The sequence below is a fragment of the Heptranchias perlo genome, unplaced genomic scaffold, assembly GCF_035084215.1.
Source record: "Heptranchias perlo isolate sHepPer1 unplaced genomic scaffold, sHepPer1.hap1 HAP1_SCAFFOLD_539, whole genome shotgun sequence".
Classification (NCBI taxonomy): Eukaryota; Metazoa; Chordata; class Chondrichthyes; order Hexanchiformes; family Hexanchidae; genus Heptranchias; species Heptranchias perlo.
Window position 1 is genome coordinate 91,007 of NW_027139558.1, and position 24,487 is coordinate 115,493.

General features: G+C 43.7%; 1 protein-coding gene across 1 annotated transcript; it reads right to left on the minus strand.

The window, feature by feature from the left end:
* Window positions 1-547: 547 nt before the first annotated feature.
* LOC137315149 (probable G-protein coupled receptor 139) lies at window positions 548-22,643 on the minus strand. The gene is made up of 2 exons (XM_067980042.1): window positions 22,499-22,643; window positions 548-1,682 (listed from the first exon to the last, which is right to left on the minus strand). The coding sequence occupies exons 1-2, from the start codon at window positions 22,641-22,643 to the stop codon at window positions 784-786; spliced, it is 1,044 nt and encodes a 347-aa protein (XP_067836143.1). The 3' UTR covers window positions 548-783.
* Between the last annotated feature and the right edge of the window lie 1,844 nt (window positions 22,644-24,487).

Sequence of the window (24,487 nt, forward strand, 5' to 3'; positions counted from 1 at the left end):
AGTCCTGGGATCTCCTCTCCCTCCCGTCCCATTAACACACTGATCACCGACACCTGCAGTCCTGGGATCTCCTCCACCTCCCGTCCCATTAACACACTGATCACCGACACCAACAGTCTGGATCTCCTCTACCTCCCGTCCCATTAACACACTGATCACCGACACTGACAGTCCTGGGATCTCCTCTTCCTCCCGTCCCATTAACACACTGATCACCGACACTGACAGTCCTGGGATCTCCTCTACCTCCCGCCCCATTAACACACTGATCACCGACACCTACATTCCTGGGATCTCCTCTACCTCCCGCCCCATTAACACACTGATCACCGACACCTACATTCCTGGGATCTCCTCTACCTCCCGCCCCATTAACACACTGATCACCGACACCTACATTCCTGGGATCTCCTCTACCTCCCGCCCCATTAACACACTGATCACCGACACCTACAGTCCTGGGATCTCCTCGACCTCCCGTCCCATTAACACACTGATCACCGATTGCTTGTATTTAGTTTATTTTATTAACATTTTATTTCTCCAATATGGTCAAACTTTTGGTGCGATCAGGAGCCACATATTATTTTACAACTTGTCCTTTCATGAGATATAAACTTTGAGAAACTCTGTAAAATGAGTTGATAAATAGCCTCCGTTTATAAAGGTTTCAGTGATTGCAGAATAGACGGTGTTTCCAGCACCGCGGCCTGGTGGAGAGAGAATCAGACACCGTACGACACAGAACTGACTCTGCTCTTAGAAAGTCTTCAGATCCTCTCATTATTTAATGAATTTCACAATGACAGTAAAAGGATATTTCACCACATTCTTCAACTGCTCTCTGAATTTAGTCTGTGTCACGGCATAAATACAAGTGTTTGTGCAGCAACTCAAGAGCTGGAGCATGAACCCCATTTCTTGTATAACGTTAGGTAGAATTACAGACCTAAACCCCAACCACAACATCCGATTCCACATCGAATACACCATAAACAGGGCCCATAACAGGATAAAGTTCCCTGATATAACAAACAGTAAAATGATGGATTTCCTTCGGCTTTCCATCTCTGGGTCACTGGGGCTCTCCCCACTGCTGTGGCCCCGGAGTCTCCTGCGGGCTCTGTTGGCCTCGAAAATGTGTCTGACGGTGAAAGCATTGAGCAGCAGAACCAGAATAAATGGGACACACGGGGTGAGGATATTATGGAGGAGTTCGAATACTCCCCATATCGGTGAAATCATAACACTGGGTGTTACAGCACAGAACCAGGGCTCATTGATTAGTGTATACCAACGTGTAAACATAAAATACCAGGGAATACTCTTCAAACAGCTCAGCACAGTCACTGTTCCCAGAACCACAGAGGCCGTCCTCTCGGAGCAATATTTAGTTTTCAGCTTCTGGCAACAAATGGCCACAAATCGATCAAAGGTGAAAGAGACGGTGAACCAGACAGAACAGTCAGTGGCTGCGAAAAGTAGGACAGCGTGGATATTACACACGGGGATGGACCAGAGGAAGTAGAAATAAATGTAAAACACAATCGGAATCTGCCTGAGGATCAGATCGGTGATAACGACCAGTAGATCCCCCGCTGCCATGGCAACCAGGTAGAGAGTGACACATTTGGAGAGTCCGCACTTTCCCCGAGACAAGATCACAATCGTCAATAAGTTCACTGGAAGGAAAGGAAAGAAGCAGAAAATTATACATTAGGCTGGATCCCCTGTAAATATTAGTACAATCTCTGGGTCACCTGCAAATATTAGTACAATCACTGGATCATCCCTCAATATTAGTACAATCTCTGGATCCCCTGTCAATATTAGTACAATCTCTCGATCCCCTGTAAAGATTAGTACAATCTCTGGATCCCCTGTCAATATTAGTACAATCTCTCGATCCCCTGTAAAGATTAGTGCAATCACTGGATCACCTGTAAATATTAGTACAATCTCTGGATCCTCTGTAAATATTAGTACAATCACTGGGTCCCCTGTAAATATTCGTACAATCTCTGGATCCCCTGTAAATATTAGTGCAATCTCTGGATCCCCTGCAAATATTAGTACAATCTCTGGATCCCCTGTAAATATTAGTAAAATCTCTGGAACCCCTGTTGTATTCATACAATCTCTGGATCCCCTTTAAATATTAGTACAATCTCTGGATCCCCTCTAAATATAAGTACAATCTCTGGATCCCCTGTAAATATTAGTACAATCTCTGGATCCCCTGTTGTATTAATAAAATCTCTGGATCCCCTGTAAATATGAGTACAATCTCTGAATCCCATGTAAATATCAGTACAATCTCTGGATCCCATCTAAATATTTGTACAATCTCTGGATCCCCTGTTGTACTAATAAAATCGCTGGATCCCCTGTAAATATTTGTACAATCTCTGGAACTCCTGTAAACATTAGTACAATCTCTGGATCCCCAGGAAATATTCGTACAATCTCTGGATCCCCTGTCAATATTAGTACAATCTCTGGATCCCCTGTAAATATGAGTACAATCTCTGGATCCCCTGCTGTATCAATAAAATCTCTGGATCCCCTGTAAATATTAGTACAATCTCTGGATCCCCTATTGTATTAATAAAATCTCTGGATCCCCTGTTAATATTATTACAATCTCTGGCTCCCCTGTAATTATTAGTACAATCTCTGGATCCCCTGTAAATATTCATACAATCTCTGGATCCTGTGTAAATATCAGTACAATCACTGGATGCCCTGTAAATATGAAGTCAATCTCTGGATCACCTGTTAATATTTGTACAATCTCTGGATCAACTGTAAATATTGCTATAATCTCTGGATCCCCTGTAAATATTAGTACAATCACTGGAACTCTCTGTAAATATTAGTACAATCTCTGGCTCCCCTGTAAATATTAGTACAATCTCTGGATCCTCTGAAAATATTAATGCAATCTCTGGCTCCCATGTAAATATTGGTACAATCTCTGGATCCACTGTAAATATTATTACAATCTCTGGATCCCCTGTAAATATTGGCACAATCTCTGGATCCCCTGTAAATATTAGTACAATCTCTGGATCCGCTGTCAATATTAGTACAATCTCTGGATTACCTGCAAATATTAGAACAATCTCTGGATCCCCTCTACATATCAGTACAATCACTGGACCTCTGTAAACATTAGTACAATCTCTGGATCCTCCTTAAATATTAGTACAATCTCTGGATCCCCTGGAAATATTAGTACAATCTCTGGATCCCCTGTTAATATTAGTACAATCTCAGGATCCTCTGTAAATATTAGTACAATCTCTGGAACCCCTGTAAATATTAGCACAATCTCTGGATCCCCTGTTAATATTCGAAAAATCTCTGGATCCCCTGTAAATATTAGTCCAATCTCTGGATCCCCTGTCAAAATTAGTATAAGCTCTGGATCCTCTGTAAATATTAGTATAATCTGTGGATCCTCTGTAAATATTAGTGCAATCTCTGGATCTCCTGGAAATATTAGTACAATCTCTGGATCCCCTGTAAATATTAGTACAATCTCTGGATCCCCTGTAAATATTTGTACAATCTCTGGATCCGCTGTAAACATTAGTACAATCTCTGGATCCCCTGAAAATATCACAACAATCACCGGACCTCTCTGCAAATATTAGTGCATTCTCTGGATCCCCTGGAATATTAGTAGAATCACTGGATACCCTGTAAATATTAATTCAATCTCTGGATCCCCTGTGAATATTAGTACAATCTCTGGATCCCCTGTAAATATTAGTACAATTTCTGGATCCACTGTAAATATTAGTACAATCTCTGGAACTCCTGTAAATATTAGTACATTCTCTGGATCCCCTGTAAATATTAGTACAATCACTGGATCCCCTGTAAATATTAGTACAATCTTTGGATCACTTGTAAAGATGAGTACAATCTCTGGATCACCTGTAAATATTAGTACAATCACTGGAACTCTCTGTAAATATTAGTACAATGTCTGGATCCACTGTAAATATTCGTACAATCTCTGGATCTCCTGTAAATATTAGCACAATCTCTGGATCCCCTGTTAATATTAGTAAAATCTCTGGATCCCCTGTAAATATTAGTCCAATCTCTGGATCCCCTGTCATATTCGTACAATGTCTGGATCCTCTGTCAAAATTAGTATAAGCTCTGGATCCTCTGTATATATTAGTATAATCTGTGGATCCTCTGTAAATATTAGTGCAATCTCTGGATCTCCTGGAAATATTAGTACAATCTCTGGATCCCCTGAAAATATTAATGCAATCTCTGGCTCCCCTGTAAATATTAGTACAATCTCTGGATCCGCTGTAAATATTAGTACAATCTCTGGATCCCCTGTAAATATTAGTACAATCTCTGGATCCTCTGTAAATTTTAGTACAAACTCTGGATCCCCTGTAATATTCGTACAATCTCTGGATCCCCTGTCAAAATTAGTATAATCTCTGGATCCTATGTAAATATTAGTGTAATCTCTGGATCCCCTGTAAATATTAGTGCAATCTCTGGATCTCCTGTAAATATTAGTACAATTTCTGGATCCCCTGTAAATATCAATAAAATCTCTGGATCCACTGTAAATATTAGTACAATCTCTGGATCACCTGTTAATATTTGTACAATCTCTGGATCAACTGTAAATATTGGTACAATCTCTGGATCCCCTGTAAATATCAATAAAATCTCTGGAGCCACTGTAAATATTGGTACAATCTCTGGATCCACTGTAAATATTAGTGCAATCTCTGGATCTTGAGTAAATATTAGGACAATCACTGGAACTCTCTGTAAATATTAGTACAATCTCTGGATCCCCTGTCAAAATTGGTATAATCTCTGGATCCTCTGTAAATATTAGTACAATCTCTGGATCCCCTGAAAATATTAATGCAATCTCTGGCTCCCCTTTAAGTATTGGTACAATCTCCGGATCCCCTGTAAATATTGGTACAATCTCTGGATCCCCTGTAAATATTAGTACAATCTCTGGATCCTCTGTAAATATTAGTACAATATCGGGATCCCCAGAAAATATTAATGCAATCTCTGGCTCCCCTGCAAATATTACTACAATCTCTGGATCCCCTGTAAATATCAGTACAATCTCTGGATCCTCTTAAAATATTAATGCAATCTCTAGCTCCCATGTAAATATTGGTACAATCTCTGGATCCACTGCAAATATTATTACAATCTCTGGATCCCCTGTAAATATTGGCACAATCGCTGGATCCCCTGTAAATATTAGTACAATCTCTGGATCCCCTGTAAATATTGGCACAATCTCTGGATCCCCTGCAAATATTAGTACAATCTCTGGATCCGCTGTCAATATTAGTACAATCTCTGGATTACCTGCAAATATTAGTACAATCTCTGGATCCCCTCTAAATATCAGTACAATCACTGGACCTCTTAAAATATTAATGCAATCTCTGGATCCTCCTTAAATATTAGTACAATCTCTGGATCCCCTGGAAATATTAGTACAATCTCTGGATCCCCTGTTAATATTAGTACAATCTCTGGATCCTCTGTAAATATCAGTACAATCTCTGGAACCCCTGTAAATATTAGCACAATCTCTGGATCCCCTGTTAATATTTGTAAAATCTCTGGATCCCCTGTAAATATTAGTCCAATCTCTGGATCCCCTGTAATATTCGTACAATGTCTGGATCCCCTGTCAAAATTAGTATAAGCTCTGGATCCTCTGTAAATATTAGTATAATCTGTGGATCCTCTGTAAATATTAGTGCAATCTCTGGATCTCCTGGAAATATTGGTACAATCTCTGGATCCTCTGTAAATATTAGTACAATCTCTGGATCCCCTGAAAATATTACTGCAATCTCTGGCTTCCCTGTAAATATTGGTACAATCTCTGGATCCTCTGTAAATATTAGTGTAATCTCTGGATCCCCTGTCATAATTAGTACAATCTCTAGATCCTCTGTGAATATTAGTATAATCTCTGGATCCCCTGTCAATATTAGTACAATCTCTAGATCCTCTGTAAATATTAGTACAATCTCTGGATCCCCTGTCAATATTAGTAGAATCTCTGGATCCCCTGTAATTATTAGTACAATCTCTGGATCCCCTGTAAATATTAGTACAATCTCTGGATCCCCTGAAAATATTAATGCAATCTCTGGATCCCCTGTAAATATTAGTACAATCTCTGGATCCCCTGTAAATATTAGTACAATCTCTGGATCCCCTGTGAACGTTAATACAATCTCTGGATCCCCTGTTAATATTAGTACAATCTCTGGATCCTCTGTAAATATTAGTACAATCTCTGGATCCTCTGTAAATATTAGTGCAATCTCTGGATCCCCTGTAATATTCGTACAATCTCTGGATCCCCTGTCAAAATAAGTATAATCTCTGGATCCTCTTTAAATATTAGTATAATCTCTGGATCCACTGTAATTATAAGTGCAATCTCTGGATCTCCTGTAAATATTAGTACAATCTCTGGATCCTCTGTAAATATTGGTACAATCTCTGGATCGCCTGAAAATTTTTATGCAATCTCTGGCTCCCCTCTAAATATTAGTACAATCTCTGGATCCCCTGCCAATATTAGAACAATCTCTGCATCCTCTGTAAATATTTGTACAATCTCTGGATCCCCTGTCAATATTAGTACAATCTCTGGAACCCCAGTAAATATTAATACAATCTCTGGAACTCTCGGTAAATATTAGTACAATCACTAGATCCCCTGTAAATATTAATGCAATCTCTGGATCCCCTGTAAATATTAGTACAATCTCTGGATCCTCTGTAAATATTCGTACAATCTCTGGATCCCCTGTCAATATTAGTACAATCTCTGGAACCCCAGTAAATATTAATACAATCTCTGGAACTCTCTGTAAATATTAGTACAATCACTAGATCCCCTGTAAATATTAATACAATCTCTGGATCACCTGTTAATATTAGTACAATCTCTGGATCCCCTGTAAATATTCGTACAATCTCTGGCTCCCCTGTAAATATTAGTACAATCTCTGGATCCCCTCTAAATATCAGTACAATCACTGGACCTCTCTGTAAATATTTGTACAATCTCTGGGTCACCTCTAAAAATTAGTACAATCTCTGGATCCCCTGTATTTATTCGTACAATCTCTGGATCTCCTGTAAATATTAGTACAATCTCGGGATTCCCTGTCAATATTAGTACAATCTCTGGGTCACCTTTAAATATTAGTGCAATCTCTGGATCCCCTGTAAATATTAGTACAATCTCTGAATCAGCTATTACTATTCGTACAATCTCTGTAACCCCTGTCAATATTAGTACAATCTCTGGATCCCCTGTAAATGTTAGAAGAATCTCAACATCACCGGTTAATATCTGTACAATCTCTGGATCCCCTGTAAATATTAGTACATTCTCTGGATCCCCTGTAAATATTAGTACAATCTCTGGATCCACTGTAAATATTAGTACAATCTCTGGATCCCTATTAATATTAGTACAATCTCTGGATCCCCTGTAAATATTAGTACATTCTCTGGATCCCTATTAATATTAGTACAATCTCTGGATCCACTGTAAATATTAGTACAATCTCTGGATCCCCTGTAAATATTAGTACATTCTCTGGATCCCTATTAATATTAGTACAATCACTGCATCCCCTGTAAATATTAATGCAATCTCTGGCTCCCCTGTAAATATTAGTACAATCTCTGGATCCTCTGTAAATATTAGTGTAATCTCTGGATCCCCTGTAAATATTAGTACATTCTTTGGATCCCCTGTAAATATTAGCACAATCTCTGGATCCCCTGCAACTATTCGTACAATCTCTGGATCACCTGTAAATATTAGTACAATCTCTGGATCCCCTGTAAATATTGGTACAATCTCTGGATCCCCTATAAATATTCGTACAATCTCTGGATCTCCTGTAAATATTAGTACAATCTCTGGATCCCCTGTAAATATTAGTACAATCTCTGGATCCCCTGTAAATATTAGTACAATCTCTGAATCAGCTATTAATATTAGTACAATCTCTGGAACCCCTGTAAATATTAGTACAATCTCTGAATCAGCTATTAATATTAGTGCAATCTCTGGAACCCCTGTAAATATTAATACAATCTCTGGATCCCCTGTAAATATTAGTATAATCTCTGGATCCCCTGTCAAAATAAGTATAATCTCTGGATCCTCTTTAAATATTAGTATAATCTCTGGATCCACTGTAATTATAAGTGCAATCTCTGGATCTCCTGTAAATATTAGTACAATCTCTGGATCCTCTGTAAATATTGGTACAATCTCTGGATCGCCTGAAAATTTTTATGCAATCTCTGGCTCCCCTCTAAATATTAGTACAATCTCTGGATCCCCTGCCAATATTAGAACAATCTCTGCATCCTCTGTAAATATTTGTACAATCTCTGGATCCCCTGTCAATATTAGTACAATCTCTGGAACCCCAGTAAATATTAATACAATCTCTGGAACTCTCGGTAAATATTAGTACAATCACTAGATCCCCTGTAAATATTAATGCAATCTCTGGATCCCCTGTAAATATTAGTACAATCTCTGGATCCTCTGTAAATATTCGTACAATCTCTGGATCCCCTGTCAATATTAGTACAATCTCTGGAACCCCAGTAAATATTAATACAATCTCTGGAACTCTCTGTAAATATTAGTACAATCACTAGATCCCCTGTAAATATTAATACAATCTCTGGATCACCTGTTAATATTAGTACAATCTCTGGATCCCCTGTAAATATTCGTACAATCTCTGGCTCCCCTGTAAATATTAGTACAATCTCTGGATCCCCTCTAAATATCAGTACAATCACTGGACCTCTCTGTAAATATTTGTACAATCTCTGGGTCACCTCTAAAAATTAGTACAATCTCTGGATCCCCTGTATTTATTCGTACAATCTCTGGATCTCCTGTAAATATTAGTACAATCTCGGGATTCCCTGTCAATATTAGTACAATCTCTGGGTCACCTTTAAATATTAGTGCAATCTCTGGATCCCCTGTAAATATTAGTACAATCTCTGAATCAGCTATTACTATTCGTACAATCTCTGTAACCCCTGTCAATATTAGTACAATCTCTGGATCCCCTGTAAATGTTAGAAGAATCTCAACATCACCGGTTAATATCTGTACAATCTCTGGATCCCCTGTAAATATTGGTACATTCTCTGGATCCCCTGTAAATATTAGTACAATCTCTGGATCCACTGTAAATATTAGTACAATCTCTGGATCCCTATTAATATTAGTACAATCTCTGGATCCCCTGTAAATATTAGTACATTCTCTGGATCCCTATTAATATTAGTACAATCTCTGGATCCACTGTAAATATTAGTACAATCTCTGGATCCCCTGTAAATATTAGTACATTCTCTGGATCCCTATTAATATTAGTACAATCACTGCATCCCCTGTAAATATTAATGCAATCTCTGGCTCCCCTGTAAATATTAGTACAATCTCTGGATCCTCTGTAAATATTAGTGTAATCTCTGGATCCCCTGTAAATATTAGTACATTCTTTGGATCCCCTGTAAATATTAGTACAATCTCTGGATCCCCTGCAACTATTCGTACAATCTCTGGATCACCTGTAAATATTAGTACAATCTCTGGATCCCCTGTAAATATTAGTACAATCTCTGGATCCCCTATAAATATTCGTACAATCTCTGGATCTCCTGTAAATATTAGTACAATCTCTGGATCCCCTGTAAATATTAGTACAATCTCTGGATCCCCTGTAAATATTAGTACAATCTCTGAATCAGCTATTAATATTAGTACAATCTCTGGAACCCCTGTAAATATTAGTACAATCTCTGAATCAGCTATTAATATTAGTACAATCTCTGGAACCCCTGTAAATATTAATACAATCTCTGGATCCCCTGTAAATATTAGTATAATCTCTGGATCCCCTGTAAATATTCGTACAATCTCTGGATCCCCTGTAAATATTAGTACAATCTCTGAATCAGCTATTAATATTAGTACAATCTCTGGAACCCCTGTAAATATTAGTACAATCTCTGTAACCCCTGTCAATATTAGTACAATCTCTGGATCACCTGTAAATATTCGTGCAATCTGTGGCTCCCCCATAAATATTCGTACAATTTCTGAATCCCCTGTAAATGTTAGAAGAATCTCAACATCACCGGTTAATATCTGTACAATCTCTGGATCCACTGTAAATATTAGTACAATCTCTGGATCCCCTGTAAATATTAGTACAATCTCTGGATCCCCTGTAAATATTACTACATTCTCTGGAACCCCTATTAATATTAGTACAATCTCTGGATCCACTGTAAATATTGGTACAATCACTGCATCCCCTGTAAATATTAATGCAATCTCTGGCTCCCCTGTAAATATTAGTACAATCTCTGGATCCACTGTAAATATTGGTACAATCACTGCATCCCCTGTAAATATTAATGCAATCTCTGGCTCCCCTGTAAATATTAGTACAATCTCTGGATCCTCTGTAAATATTGGTGTAATCTCTGGATCTCCTGTAAATATTAGTACAGTCTCTGGATCCCCTGTAAATATTGGTACAATCTCTGGATCCCCTGTAAATATTAGTACATTCTCTGGATCCCCTGTAAATATTAGTACACTCTGTCGATACTCTGTAAATATTAATACAATCTCTGGATCCCCTGTAAATATTAGTACAATCTCTGGATCCCCTGTAACTATTCGTACAATCTCTGGATCACCTGTAAATATTAGTACAATTTCTGGATCCCCTGTAAATATTAGTACAATCTCTGGATCCCCTGTAAATATTAGTGCAGTCTCTGGATCACCTGTAAATATTAGTACAATCTCTGGATCTCCTGTAAATATTAGTGCAGTCTCTGGATCACCTGTAAATATTAGGACAATCTCTGGATCCCCTGTAAATATTAGTACAATCTCTGGATCCCCTGTAAATATTAGTGCAGTCTCTGGATCACCTTTAAATATTAGTACAATCTCTGGATCCCCTGTAAATATTAGTACAATCTCTGGATTACCTGTAAATATTATTACAATCTCTGGATCCCTTTTAAATATGAGTACAATCTCTAGATCTCTCTGTGAACATTAGTACCTTCTCTGGAACTCCTCTAAATCTTAAATCTCACAAACTGAAGATTCCCATGAACATATTTTTACCATCCCCGGTCCCCCTATAATTTTATCTCCCATCCCGGGGATCCCCTCTAATTTTTAAGCTGAATATAGAGACTTACAATCAACTCGAACAGCAGCGAGTGTGGGTCAGGAAATGACCAGGGCAGTAATACACTGAAATATGGTTTATAGAATTAATAACTGGATATGGAGACTTCCCAGGATCTCCAACAGAGGCAAGTGTGGGACCTTAAAATAACAAGAATAATAATACAGTGAAATATGGTTTATAGAATTAATAACTGGAGATTGAGACTTCCCAGGATCTCCAACAGAGGCAAGTGTGGGACTTTTAAATGACAAGAATAATAATCCATTGAAATATGCTTTCTAGAATTAATAACTGGAAATAGAGACTTACCAGGATCTCCAACAGAGGCAAGTGTGGGACTTTTAAATGACAAGAATAATAATCAATTGAAATATGCTTTATAGAATTAATAACTGGGTTTTGAGGCTTACCAGTGACACCGACAGCAGCGAGGAGGGGATAGTAAATTACTTGTATCCCCATAAGCACATAACTTATCCGATTGCTTAATGGTATTGAATCATAATCTTCAAACAGATATTGAATCATCCAGAATGGACTGCGGTGAACTATCCTTCCCAGGTTACGACCCAGTGTTGTAACATTACAATCTATCCTTCCCAGATTACGACCCAGTGTTGTAACGTTACAATCTATCCTTCCCAGATTACGACCCAGTGTTGTAACATTCCAATCTATCCTTCCCAGATTCTGATCCATTGCCGATCCCGATCTATTCTTTCCCTCTCTCTGATCCCTGTTAGTGCCGGAGGTGATGCTCCCACTGACACTCTGTGATAACACGGTGAAAGGAGTCGCTTATTTCTAGCAGAGAGAAACACTCCAGTGACACAATTAGGGCCCATGGAGACTGACATTAATTACAGTCACTGAACAAACAGATTCAGTTTGAACAACTTTAAACCCCACACTTTTTATATCACAACATATATTTAACCAAATATTACACAGATTGAAAGCCCAAAGCCCAGTGTATTATTTTAATAAATATTTGGAAGAGCAGAAACTATGAGACCCTCAGTCTGACAGCACTGATGTGAAGGGAGAACAGTTTCATTTACAGACTGCAGATTTTTTTGTTCAAAAAAAATACTTCATTCATAAAATTTGCTGCAATACATACAATACAGTTGTCATATCACATTCCAAACGTACACAATACAGATCATACAATTTACAGGTTACATCAAGTACAGTTCAATGAAGACATTGGACATAATTACAGTTCATGACACTCGAGGGTGCCTCATTGCATTCCACTCAATACAGATTATTGATAACAGGTACGCTACAGATTATTTCTGAGTGAAATCCTTTAATTTCAGAGAGTTTCTCCCCACTTCTCAAGGGTTGGGTTTACGATCAGAGATGGAAACTGAACCATTTTACAAGTCAGTGTGGAGACCACCCTGTGAATATTGGGGCAATCTCTGGATACCCCGGTCAATATTGGCAAGTCTATGGGTCCTCCTGGAAATATTGGGCCAGTCTCTGGATCTCCCTGTAAATATTCTTACATACTGCAGAAGCCACACTAAAGGCAGCTGGTTCCTTGTGATAATAACCGTGGGCCACTGGGTGTCGGTGTAACAGCACCAGATGTCGAGGGGCTGCTGGGGGTGTCAGTGAAATGACAGCACAGGAGGAGCCCCCTGCGACAGAGGGGCCTGAGCCAGTGGGAGCTCTTCAACTGGGTCTGTCTGCCTCGAAAAGAGGCGGACAGAGGAAGGCCAGGGAATGGGTTAAACAGTTTGTAACTCATTGACAGTGAGGAGCTTTCCGACATCGAGAGAATGTGAAGGGGATTTTATAAATATCGTACTGTCTCTCCCTCTGTCTGCCGATGTTTGTCTCTTTCTCTCACTCTCTCTGTCTCTCTCACTCTCACAATCTCTCACACTCTCTCTTTGTATCTTTGTCTCACTCTCTCTGTTTCCCAATCTCTCTTAGTCTCTTTCTCACCCTCTCTGTCTCCCTCACTCTCTTGGTCTCTCTCCATCTCTCTCTCATTCTCTCACTCCCTCTGTCTCTCTCACTCTCTCCATCATTTTCATTCTGTCCCCCTCACTGTCTGCTTCTGTCTCTCTCACACTCTCGCTCTCTCTCCTGCTGCATCTCTCACTCTAATTCTCTCTCTGTCTGTGGGTATCCAAAAAAATTTATGAAATAAAGTAAAATTTGGGAGAAAAATCAACCTCATTCATTCTACACGTTGAGGACTGGGTCCAGTTCTGGTCAGACTGCACCTTGAGGACTGGGTCCAGTTCTGGTCAGACTGCACCTTGAGGACTGGGTCCAGTTCTGGTCAGACTGCACCTTGAGGACTGGGTCCAGTTCTGGTCAGACTGCACCTTGAGGACTGGGCCCAGTTCTGGTCAGACTGCACCTTGAGGACTGGGTCCAGTTCTGGTCAGACTGCACCTTGAGGACTGGGTCCAGTTCTGGTCAGACTGCACCTTGAGGACTGGGTCCAGTTCTGGTCAGACTGCACCTTGAGGACTGGGTCCAGTTCTGGTCAGACTGCACCTTGAGGACTGGGTCCAGTTCTGGTCAGACTGCACCTTGAGGACTGGGTCCAGTTCTGGTCAGACTGCACCTTGAGAACTGGGTCCAGTTCTGGTGGGACTGCACCTTGAGGACTGGGTCCAGTTCTGGTGGGACTGCACCTTGAGGACTGGGTCCAGTTCTGGTCAGACTGCACCTTGAGGACTGGGTCCAGTTCTGGTGGGACTGCACCTTGAGGACTGGGTCCAGTTCTGGTTGGACTGCACCTTGAGGACTGGGTCCAGTTCTGGTTGGACTACATCTTGAGGACTGGGTCCAGTTCTGGTGGGACTGCACCTTGAGGACTGGGTCCAGTTCTGGTCGGACTACATCTTGAGGACTGGGTCCAGTTCTGGTCAGACTGCACCTTGAGGACTGGGTCCAGTTCTGGTCGGACTACATCTTGAGGACTGGGTCCAGTTCTGGTCAGACTGCACCTTGAGGACTGGGTCCAGTTCTGGTGGGACTGCACCTTGAGGACTGGGTCCAGTTCTGGTGGGACTGCACCTTGAGGACTGGGTCCAGTTCTGGTCGGACTACATCTTGAGGACTGGGTCCAGTTCTGGTCAGACTGCACCTTGAGGACTGGGTCCAGTTCTGGTGGGACTGCACCTTGAGGACTGGGTCCAGTTCTGGTCGGACTACATCTTGAGGACTGGGTCCAGTTCTGGTCAGACTGCACCTTGAGGACTGGGTCCAGTTCTGGTGGGACTGCACCTTGAGGACTGGGTCCAGTTCTGGTCAGACTGCACCTTGAGGACTGGGTCCAGTTCTGGTCAGACTGCACCTTGAGGACTGGGTCCATGTACTGGGAAGACTGCAACTTGAGGACTGGAGAGAGTGGAGCAGTGGGATTGGTGTGAGATTGATACAGGACTATGGGGAGAGAGTGGGGCAGTGGGAATAGTGTGAGATTGATACAGGACTATGGGGAGAGAGTGGGGCAGTGGGATTAGTGTGAGATTGATACAGGACTATGAGCAAAGAGTGGGGCAGTGGGATTAGTGTGAGATTGATACAGGACTGTGGGGATATAATGGGGCAGTGGGATTAGTGTGAGATTGATACAGGACTATGGGGAGATTGTGGGGAATTGGGATCAGTTTGAGATTGACACAGGACTATGGGGAGAGAGTGGGTCAGTGGGATCAGAGTGAGATTGATACAGGATTATGGGGAGAGAGTGGGGCAGTGGGATTATTGTGAGATTGATACAGGACTATGGGGAGAGAGTGGGGCAGTGGGATTAAGGTGAGATTGATTCTGGACTATGGGGAGAGAGTGGGGCAGTGGGATTATTGTGAGATTGATACAGGACTATGGGGAGAGAGTGGGGCAGTGGGATTAGTGTGAGATTGATACAGGGCTATGGGGAGAGAGTGGGGCAGTGGGAATAGTGTGAGATTGATACAGGACTATGGGGAGAGAGCGGGGCAGTGGGATTAGTGTGAGATTGATACAGGACGATGGGGAGAGAGTGGGGCAGTGGGATTAGTGTGAAATTGATACAGGACGATGGGGTGAGAGCGGGGCAGTGGGATTAGTGTGAGATTGATACAGTATTATGGGGAGGGAGTGGGGCAGTGGGATTAGCTCCAGATTGATACGGGGCTATGGGGAGCAGGTGGGGCAGTGGGATTAGTGTGGGACAGACAGAGAAAGGGCCGGGATTCGGTGAAACAGTTAGTTGCTCATTGACAGTGAGGAGCTTTCCGACACCTCGAGGATGTGAAGGGGATTTTATAAATAAAATCTCTCACTCCCTCTGTCTCTCTCACTCTCTCTGTCTCTCTCACTCTGTCTCGTTCATTCTCTCTTTCTCTCACTCCCTCTGTCTTTCTCACTCTCCAGTCTTTTTTACTCTGTCGTCCTCACTGTCCGCTTCGCGCTCTCACTCACTCTCGCTCTCTCTCCTGCTGCCTCTCTCTCTCACTCGAATTCTCTCCCTCTCTCTCTCTCTCTGTATCCGTAAATTTTCAGAAATAATGTAAAATTTGTGAATAAAAAATCAAACCTCATTCATTCTACAACTTGAGGACTGGGTCCAGTTCTGGTCAGACTGCACCTTGAGGACTGGGTCCAGTTCTGGTCAGACTGCACCTTGAGGACTGGGTCCAGTTCTGGTCAGACTGCACCTTGAGGACTGGGTCCAGTTCTGGTCAGACTGCACCTTGAGGACTGGGTCCAGTTCTGGTCAGACTGCATCTTGAGAACTGGGTCAATTTCTGGTCACCGAGATACCAGGGAGACAATCGACTGCTGGAGGAAGCACAGAGAAGAGTCTCGAGGCAGCTCCCCAGTATCAGGGGCGGGTCTGAGTAATGAGGAAAGACTGGAGAGACTTGGGCTTCTGAGAGTGGATGTGAAGTGTGTGAGAGGAGACCTTGGAGAGGGATACAAGATAGGAAAGGGACAGGAAATGACTTTATATTAAATTCCCTCACACTGTGTACGGTCCCACACTGTAACTGTGTTTATGTACAGTTCCCTCACTCTGTGTATTCCCACACTGTAACTGTGTTTATGTACAGTTCCCTCACTCTGTGTATTCCCACACTGTAACTGTGTTTATGAACAGTTCCCTCACTCTGTGTATTCCCACACTGTAACTGTGTTTATGTACAGTTCCCTCACTCTGTGTATTCCCACACTGTAACTGTGTTTATGTACAGTTCCCTCACTCTGTGTATTCCCACACTGTAACTGTGTTTATGTACAGTTCCCTCACTCTGTGTATTCCCACACTGTAACTGTGTTTATGTACAGTTCCCTCACTCTGTGTATTCCCACACTGTAACTGTGTTTATGTACAGTTCCTTCACTCTGTGTATTCCCACACTGTAACTGTGTTTATGTACAGTTCCCTCACTCTGTGTATTCCCACACTGTAACTGTGTTTATGTACAGTTCCCTCACTCTGTGTATTCCCACACTGTAACTGTGTTTATGTACAGTTCCCTCACTCTGTGTATTCCCACACTGTAACTGTGTTTATGTACAGTTCCCTCACTCTGTGTATTCCCACACTGTAACTGTGTTTATGTACAGTTCCCTCACTCTGTGTATTCCCACACTGTAACTGTGTTTATGTACAGTTCCCTCACTCTGTGTATTCCCACACTGTAACTGTGTTTATGTACAGTTCCCTCACTCTGTGTATTCCCACACTGTAACTGTGTTTATGTACAGTTCCCTCACTCTGTGTATTCCCACACTGTAACTGTGTTTATGTACAGTTCCCTCACTCTGTGTATTCCCACACTGTAACTGTGTTTATGTACAGTTCCCTCACTCTGTGTATTCCCACACTGTAACTGTGTTTATGTACAGTTCCCTCACTCTGTGTATTCCCACACTGTAACTGTGTTTATGTACAGTTCCCTCACTCTGTGTATTCCCACACTGTAACTGTGTTTATGTTGAATTCTCCGGTCCGTTATTTTGATAAACTGACCAACACCCTCACACTGTGAAGAGTAAAATTTGCTGCCCAATAACCCAATTTCTTATCCGCACCTGCGGCTGGAAGACCATTAACTCGGTGAAGGAGGCCCTTTGGCCCGTCTGAAACCTGCTGGCCTTCCAGCTGAAGGAGCTGTCCACAACCGAGTGTTGCCAACTGGCACACTCCAAGGTCCAGGAGTACGTGCTGCGGGACGCACTGAGGCGAGGTGCGGCCTACGCAACGGCTGTATGGGGAGAGGCCACCGTGTGAGGTCACCCCACCCTGTATCGTACACCATGAATCATAAGAAATGGACTGTGTTTGAATTGTAACATTGGGATCGTATTGTGTACGATCTGTATTGTATTAGTTTGAATTGTACTGGTTTGGAATTGTGATATTTACATTGAACTGAGTATCTTTAAATTCTATAAAATAAAGTATATTTTAAAATTTCAATAAAGTTTTTGTTCTGAGAGTCTGTCTCCGTTCGGTAAATATAAACCTGTTTATTGGTGCAATGGACAAAATCACAACTGTATTTCCATATCTAAAGCCGCCTGCTTATTCTTTTTAGTAACAAGGCCCCTGTGGGAGGTCCCCCTGCTCAGAATAAGCCTGGCTGTGAAATCTGAGAGGAAGTGGAAGGAGAAGCAACCAGACTTGATGTTATCGTTGAGTTTCGAACATCTGTCAACTGGTAATAACAAATAGTCACTGTGCTTCGAGTAAACCAAGGGCTGGAGAGTGAGAAGCTTCTCAAGCTTTCATTCAGGGTTAATTCCAACACCTGAACCTGCCAGTTGTCTGTTACACATCAAGCAAACATTCCACATTTCAACTACTCCCTCAACACTGTCCCATCAAACACTCCCAGGGCAGGTCCAGGGTTAGATACAGAGTAAAGCTGCCTCTGCACTATCCCATCAAACACTCCCAGGGCAGGTCCAGCACGGGTTAGATATAGAGTAAAGCTCCCTCAACACTGTCCCATCAAACATTCCCAGGGCAAGTACAGCATGGGTTGGATACAGAGCAAATCTCCCTCGACACTGTCCCATCAAACACTCCCAGGGCAAGTACAGCACGGGTTCGATACAGAGTAAAGCTCCCTCTGCACTGTCCCATCAAACACTCCCAGGGCAAGTCCAGCACGGGTTAGATACAGAGGAAAGTTCCCGATACACTGTCCCATGAAACACTCCCAGGGCAGGTCCAGCACGGGCTAGATACTGAGGAAAGTTCCCTCTACACTGACCCATCAAACATTCCCAGCACAGGTACAGCACGAGTTAGATACAGAGTAAAGCTCCCTCGACACTATCCCATCAAACACTCCCAGGGCAGGTACAGCACGGGTAAGATACAGACTAAAGCTCCCTCGACACTGTCCCATCAAACACTCCCATGCAGCTACAGCACGGGTTCGAAACAGAGTAAAGCTCCCTCTACACTGTCCCATCAAACACTCCCAGGGCAGGAACAGCACGGGCTATGAACAGAGTAAAGCTCCCTCCACTCTGTCCCATCAAACACTCCCAGGGCAGGAACAGCACAGGTTCGATACAGAGTAAAGCTCCCTCTGCAGTGTCCCATCAAACACTCCCAGGGCAGGTGCAGCACGGGTTAGTAACAGAGCAAATCTCCCTCTGCACTGTCCCATCAAACACTCCCAGGGCAAGTACAGCATGGGTTGGATACAGAGTAAAGCTCCCTCTGCACTGTCCCATCAACCATTCCCAGGGCAGGTACAGCACGGGTTAGATACAGAGTAAAGCTCCCTCGACACAGTCCCATCAAACAATCCCAGTACAGGTACAGCACGGGTTAGATACAGAGTAAAGCTCCCTCTACACTGTCCCATCAAACACTCCCAGGGCAGGAACAGCACGGGCTATGAACAGAGTAAAGCTCCCTCCACTCTGTCCCATCAAACACTCCCAGGGCAGGAACAGCACAGGTTCGATACAGAGTAAAGCTCCCTCTGCAGTGTCCCATCAAACACTCCCAGGGCAGGTGCAGCACGGGTTAGTAACAGAGCAAATCTCCCTCTGCACTGTCCCATCAAACACTCCCAGGGCAAGTACAGCATGGGTTGGATACAGAGTAAAGCTCCCTCTGCACTGTCCCATCAACCATTCCCAGGGCAGGTACAGCACGGGTTAGATACAGAGTAAAGCTCCCTCTACACTGTCCCATCAAACACTCCCAGGACAGGTGCAGCACGGGTTAGATGCAGAGTAAAGCTCCCCCTGTGCTGTCCCATCAAACATTCCCAGGGCAGGTACAGCACGGATTAGATACAGAGTAAAGCTCCCTCGACACAGTCCCATCAAACACTCCCAGAGCAGGTACAGGGTTTGATACAGAGTAAAGCTCCCTTTACACTGTCCCATCAAACACTCCCAGGGCAGGTACAGGGTTTGATACAGAGTAAAGCTCCCTCTACACCGTCCCGTCAAACACTCCCAGGGCAGGTACAGCACGGGTCCGATCCAGAGTATAGAAGGAGTCGAGAGGTGGTGGTGAGGTGGAGCTGGGTATCGTCAGTGTACATGTGGAACCTGATGTCATGTCTTCGGATGATATCACCGAGGGGCAGCATGTAGATGAGAAATGGGAGGGGGCCAAGGGTAGATCCTTGGGGGACTCCAGAGGTAACGGTGCGGGGGTGGGAAGAGACGCCATTGCAGGTGATTCTCTGGCTACGACTGGAGAGATCAGAATGGAACCCTTGGGAAACACACTTGGGAACGGACGGTCATTGAACTGTTCCACACACACTCCTTAAACCACATCATAGAATCAGAGAATGATACAGCACTGGGAGAGGCCATTCGGACCATCGTGCCTGTGCTGGCTCTTTGGACGAGCGATCCAATCAGTCCCACTCCCCCTGCTCGTTCCCCCGTAGCCCTGCAAATTTTCCCCCTTCAAGTATTTATCCAATTCCCTTTTGAAAGTTATTATTGAATCTGCTTCCACCGCCCTTTCAGGCCGTGAATTCCAGATCATCACAACTCGCTGCGTAAAAAAATGTTTCCTCATCTCCCCTCTGGCTCTTTTACCGATTACCGTAAATCTGTGTCCTCTGGTTACCTTATTTACTCTATTAAAACCCTTCATGATTTTGAACACCTCGATCAAATCTCCCCTTAACCTTCTCTGCTCTCAGGAGAACAACCCCAGTTTCTCCAGTCTCTCCACATCACTGAAGCCCCTCATCCCTGGAACCATTCTAGTAAATCTCTTCTGCACCCTCTCCAAGGCCTTGACATCCTTCCTAAAGTGTGGGGCCCAGAATTGGTCACAATACTCCAGCTGGGGCCCTAACCAGTGTTTTATAAAGGTTCAGCATAACTTCCTTGCTTTTGTACTCCATGCCTCGAGTTATAAAGCCCAGGATCCCGTCTGTCTTTTTAACAGCCTTCTCAACTTGTCCTGCCACCTTCAAAGATTTGTGTACACCCCCCCCCCCAGGTCTCTCTGTTCCTGCACCCCCTTTAAAATTGGACCATTTAGTTAATGTTGCCTCTCCTCACTCTTCCGACCAAAATGAATCACTCGCTGGTCAGTCGAGCTCGGGGCAGCCTTGGGTTGTTCTGGGCAAGACTTCCCAACACGGCCTGACTGAGGTGTGGGGTAAACAGTGAAGGAGGTAACAGGATGGGAAACACAGGGGAGGGGGGAGGGAGGGAGGGGCATCCAAGGCTGGGGAACACTTTCAGCTCAGAAACAATTTGCTGGATGTGGACCCGGCCCAGTCAGCAAACACTGAGTGCGGTTTCCATCAATCATTGCTGACGGGGTGAGTTTAGTTCTGGGTGTGTGTCGCTGCGTGTTGCTGATAAGGCCTCGGTCCAAACAGGCTCTTCCACTGTTTATCTCAAACGGAGCAGCAGACCGGTTCTGTGAGCAAACCCACTGAGCTGTGTTCGGGGGCCGGTCAGTAAAATCAAACGGAGCCCCTCCTGGTTCTGAGCCCCCTGTACAGCTCTGGAAATCAGGAACAGAGACTGGAGGAGAAACTGTGAGACTGGAATGGGGAACGTTCCACAAAATGATTCAAGTATACAGAGAGAGAGATTTTATAAATATATATATCAATATATATAGAGAGAGAGATGGAGATAGACAGAGTGGGGGATAGATAGACTGCTGGAGATATAGGACCAATACTATAGATGGTGTTACTGGTGTGGGTGTGTTATTCAGACATCTGATGGTGTTACATAGAGAGAGAGAGATGGAGAGAGACAGAAGAGTGTTAGATAGATATCGAGATAGAGAGATAAATAGATAGACAGACAGACTGCTGCTGGGATTGGACTAATACTGGACATTATTCTGGCCGCACTCCCGAAACCTTCACACATGAATTTGAATCACTGGAACTTTCTGAAGCCGCTCTTTCCCGGGGCTCTGAGGTATTTCCCACTCCCCGCTAAAGACCCCCGCCCACTGTTGAGTTCGGGACAAACCTCCCCCCTCCTCTCCCTTTCCCTGTCTCTCCCTCTACCTCTCTCTCTCTCTCCCTCTCTCTCTTTCTCCCTCTCTCTCTCCCTCTCTCCCCTTCTCCCTCTCTCTCTCTCTCTCTCCCTCTCTCACTCTCTCCCACTCCCACTCCCTGTCTCTCCCTCTTCCTCTCTCTCTCTCCCTCTCTCCCTCTCCCTCTCCCTCTCTCTCTCCCCTTATCTCTCCCTCTCCCTCTCTCTCTCTCCCCCTCTCCCTCTCTCACTCCCTCTCTCTCCCTCTCTCTCTCTCTCTCCCTCTCCCTCTCTCTCTCTCTCCCTCTCTCTCTCTCTCCCTCTCCCTCTCTCCCCGGGCCCCTCGTGCTTTTCCTGTTGGGGTTTGAAGGCCGAGCTCGCGAAGCCCGTCCTTCACTCACCTTCACTCACTCGGGCTCCTCCGTCCCGCAGTTGAACACCTTTTAAAATCACCTCAATCCATCAGAAAAAGGGAGGAGGGGAAAAGCAGAGTGGGTTTGAGGGGGAGAGGCCCCCCTTCACCCCCTCCCCTGTCCCACCCTCACCCCCTCCCCTGTCCCACCCCACCCCCTCATTAAATAAAAAGGAGCAGAAACAGGAAGGCTGAGAAAGAAAGAAAGAGCTGAGAAAAAGATGAGAAGCAGGTCAGTGGTTTGGGCCCAGAGTTGTGTGGTGACAAGTGGCCCTGGGGTTTTTACCCAAGACAGGCCTCAGGCCCAAGTCATTGGCTCCACATGTTGAGGCAATGGTGCAGGCCGAGAGGTGCCCGGTATCGGGGAGCAGCAGCAGCAGGGAATCAAATCTCAGGCTCAGTAAGTACGGCCATCGTTTCTCTTCATCCATTTCGATTAGAATAACATTTCGCTGAATGTGGCCCAGGTCAAGTGAGGGGATCTCGGATCAGAGCCCGTCACAGGGAATGAGATCAACTCCCCTCCTTTATACAGTGTTACTAGTGTGGGTGTGATACACGGACACCTGGTGCTGTTACTGCTGCAGGTATAGTACTAATACTTCACATGGTGTTACTCGTGTGGGTGTGATACACGTACACCTGGTGCTGTTACTGCTGCAGGTATAGTACTAATACTTCACATGGTGTTACTAGTGTGGGTGTGATACACGGACACCTGGTGCTGTTACTGCTGCAGGTATAGTACTAATACTTCACATGGTGTTACTAGTGTGGGTGTGATACACGTACACCTGGTGCTGTTACTGCTGCAGGTATAGTACTAATACTTCACATGGTGTTACTAGTGTGGGTGTGATACACGGACACCTGGTGCTGTTACTGCTGCAGGTATAGTACTAATACTTCACATGGTGTTACTAGTGTGGGTGTGATACACGTACACCCGGTGCTGTTACTGCTGCAGGTATAGTACTAATACTTCACATGGTGTTTAGTGTGGGTGTGATACACGTACACCTGGTGCTGTTACTGCTGCAGGTATAGTACTAATATTTCACATGGTGTTACTAGTGTGGGTGTGATACACGTACACCTGGTGCTGTTACTGCCGCAGGTATAGTACTAATACTTCACATGGTGTTACTGGTCTGGGTGTGATATACGTTCACCTGGTGCTGTTACTGCTGCAGGTATAGTACTAATACTTCACATGGTGTTACTAGTGTGGGTGTGATACACGTACACCTGGTGCTGTTACTGCTGCAGGTATAGTACTAATACTTCACATGGTGTTACCAGTGTGGGTGTGATACACGGACACCCGGTGCTGTTACTGCTGCAGGTATATTACTAATACTTCACATGGTGTTACTAGTGCGGGTGTGATACACGTACACCCGGTGCTGTTACTGCTGCAGGTATAGTACTAATACTTCACATGGTGTTACTCGTGTGGGTGTGATACACGTACACCTGGTGCTGTTACTGCTGCAGGTATAGTACTAATACTTCACATGGTGTTACTCGTGTGGGTGTGATACACGTACACCCGGTGCTGTTACTGCTGCAGGTATAGTACTAATACTTCACATGGTGTTACTCGTGTGGGTGTGATACACGTACACCTGGTGCTGTTACTGCTGCAGGTATAGTACGAATACTTCACATGGTGTTACTAGTGTGGGTGTGATACACGTACACCCGGTGCTGTTACTGCTGCAGGTATAGTACTAATACTTCACATGGTGTTACTCGTGTGGGTGTGATACACGTACACCTGGTGCTGTTACTGCTGCAGGTATAGTACTAATACTTCACATGCTGTTACTAGTGTGGGTGTGATACTCGTACACCCGGTGCTGTTACTGCTGCAGGTATAGTACTAATACTTCACATGGTGTTTAGTGTGGGTGTGATACACGTACACCTGGTGCTGTTACTGCTGCAGGTATAGTACTAATATTTCACATGGTGTTACTTGTGTGGGTGTGATACACGTACACCTGGTGCTGTTACTGCTGCAGGTATAGTACTAATACTTCACATGGTGTTACTGGTCTGGGTGTGATATACGTGCACCTGGTGCTGTTACTGCTGCAGGTATATTACTAATACTTCACATGGTGTTACGAGTGTGGGTGTGATACACGTACACCTGGTGCTGTTACTGCTGCAGGTATAGTACTAATACTTTAGATGGTGTTTAGTGCGGGTGTGTTATTCTGACATCTGATGGTGTTCCTGACGGTGTTTCACTCCTACACTAGATGGC

Excerpts from the sequence above, each read along its gene's own strand:
- LOC137315149 (XM_067980042.1), bottom strand. The coding sequence starts at position 22,643 with ATGGATGAAGAGAAACGATGGCCGTACTTACTGAGCCTGAGATTTGAT. Across the intron at positions 1,683-22,498 it reads GGGCCTGAGGCCTGTCTTGG|TGAACTTATTGACGATTGTG; the intron begins GTAAAAACCCCA and ends CTTTCCTTCCAG.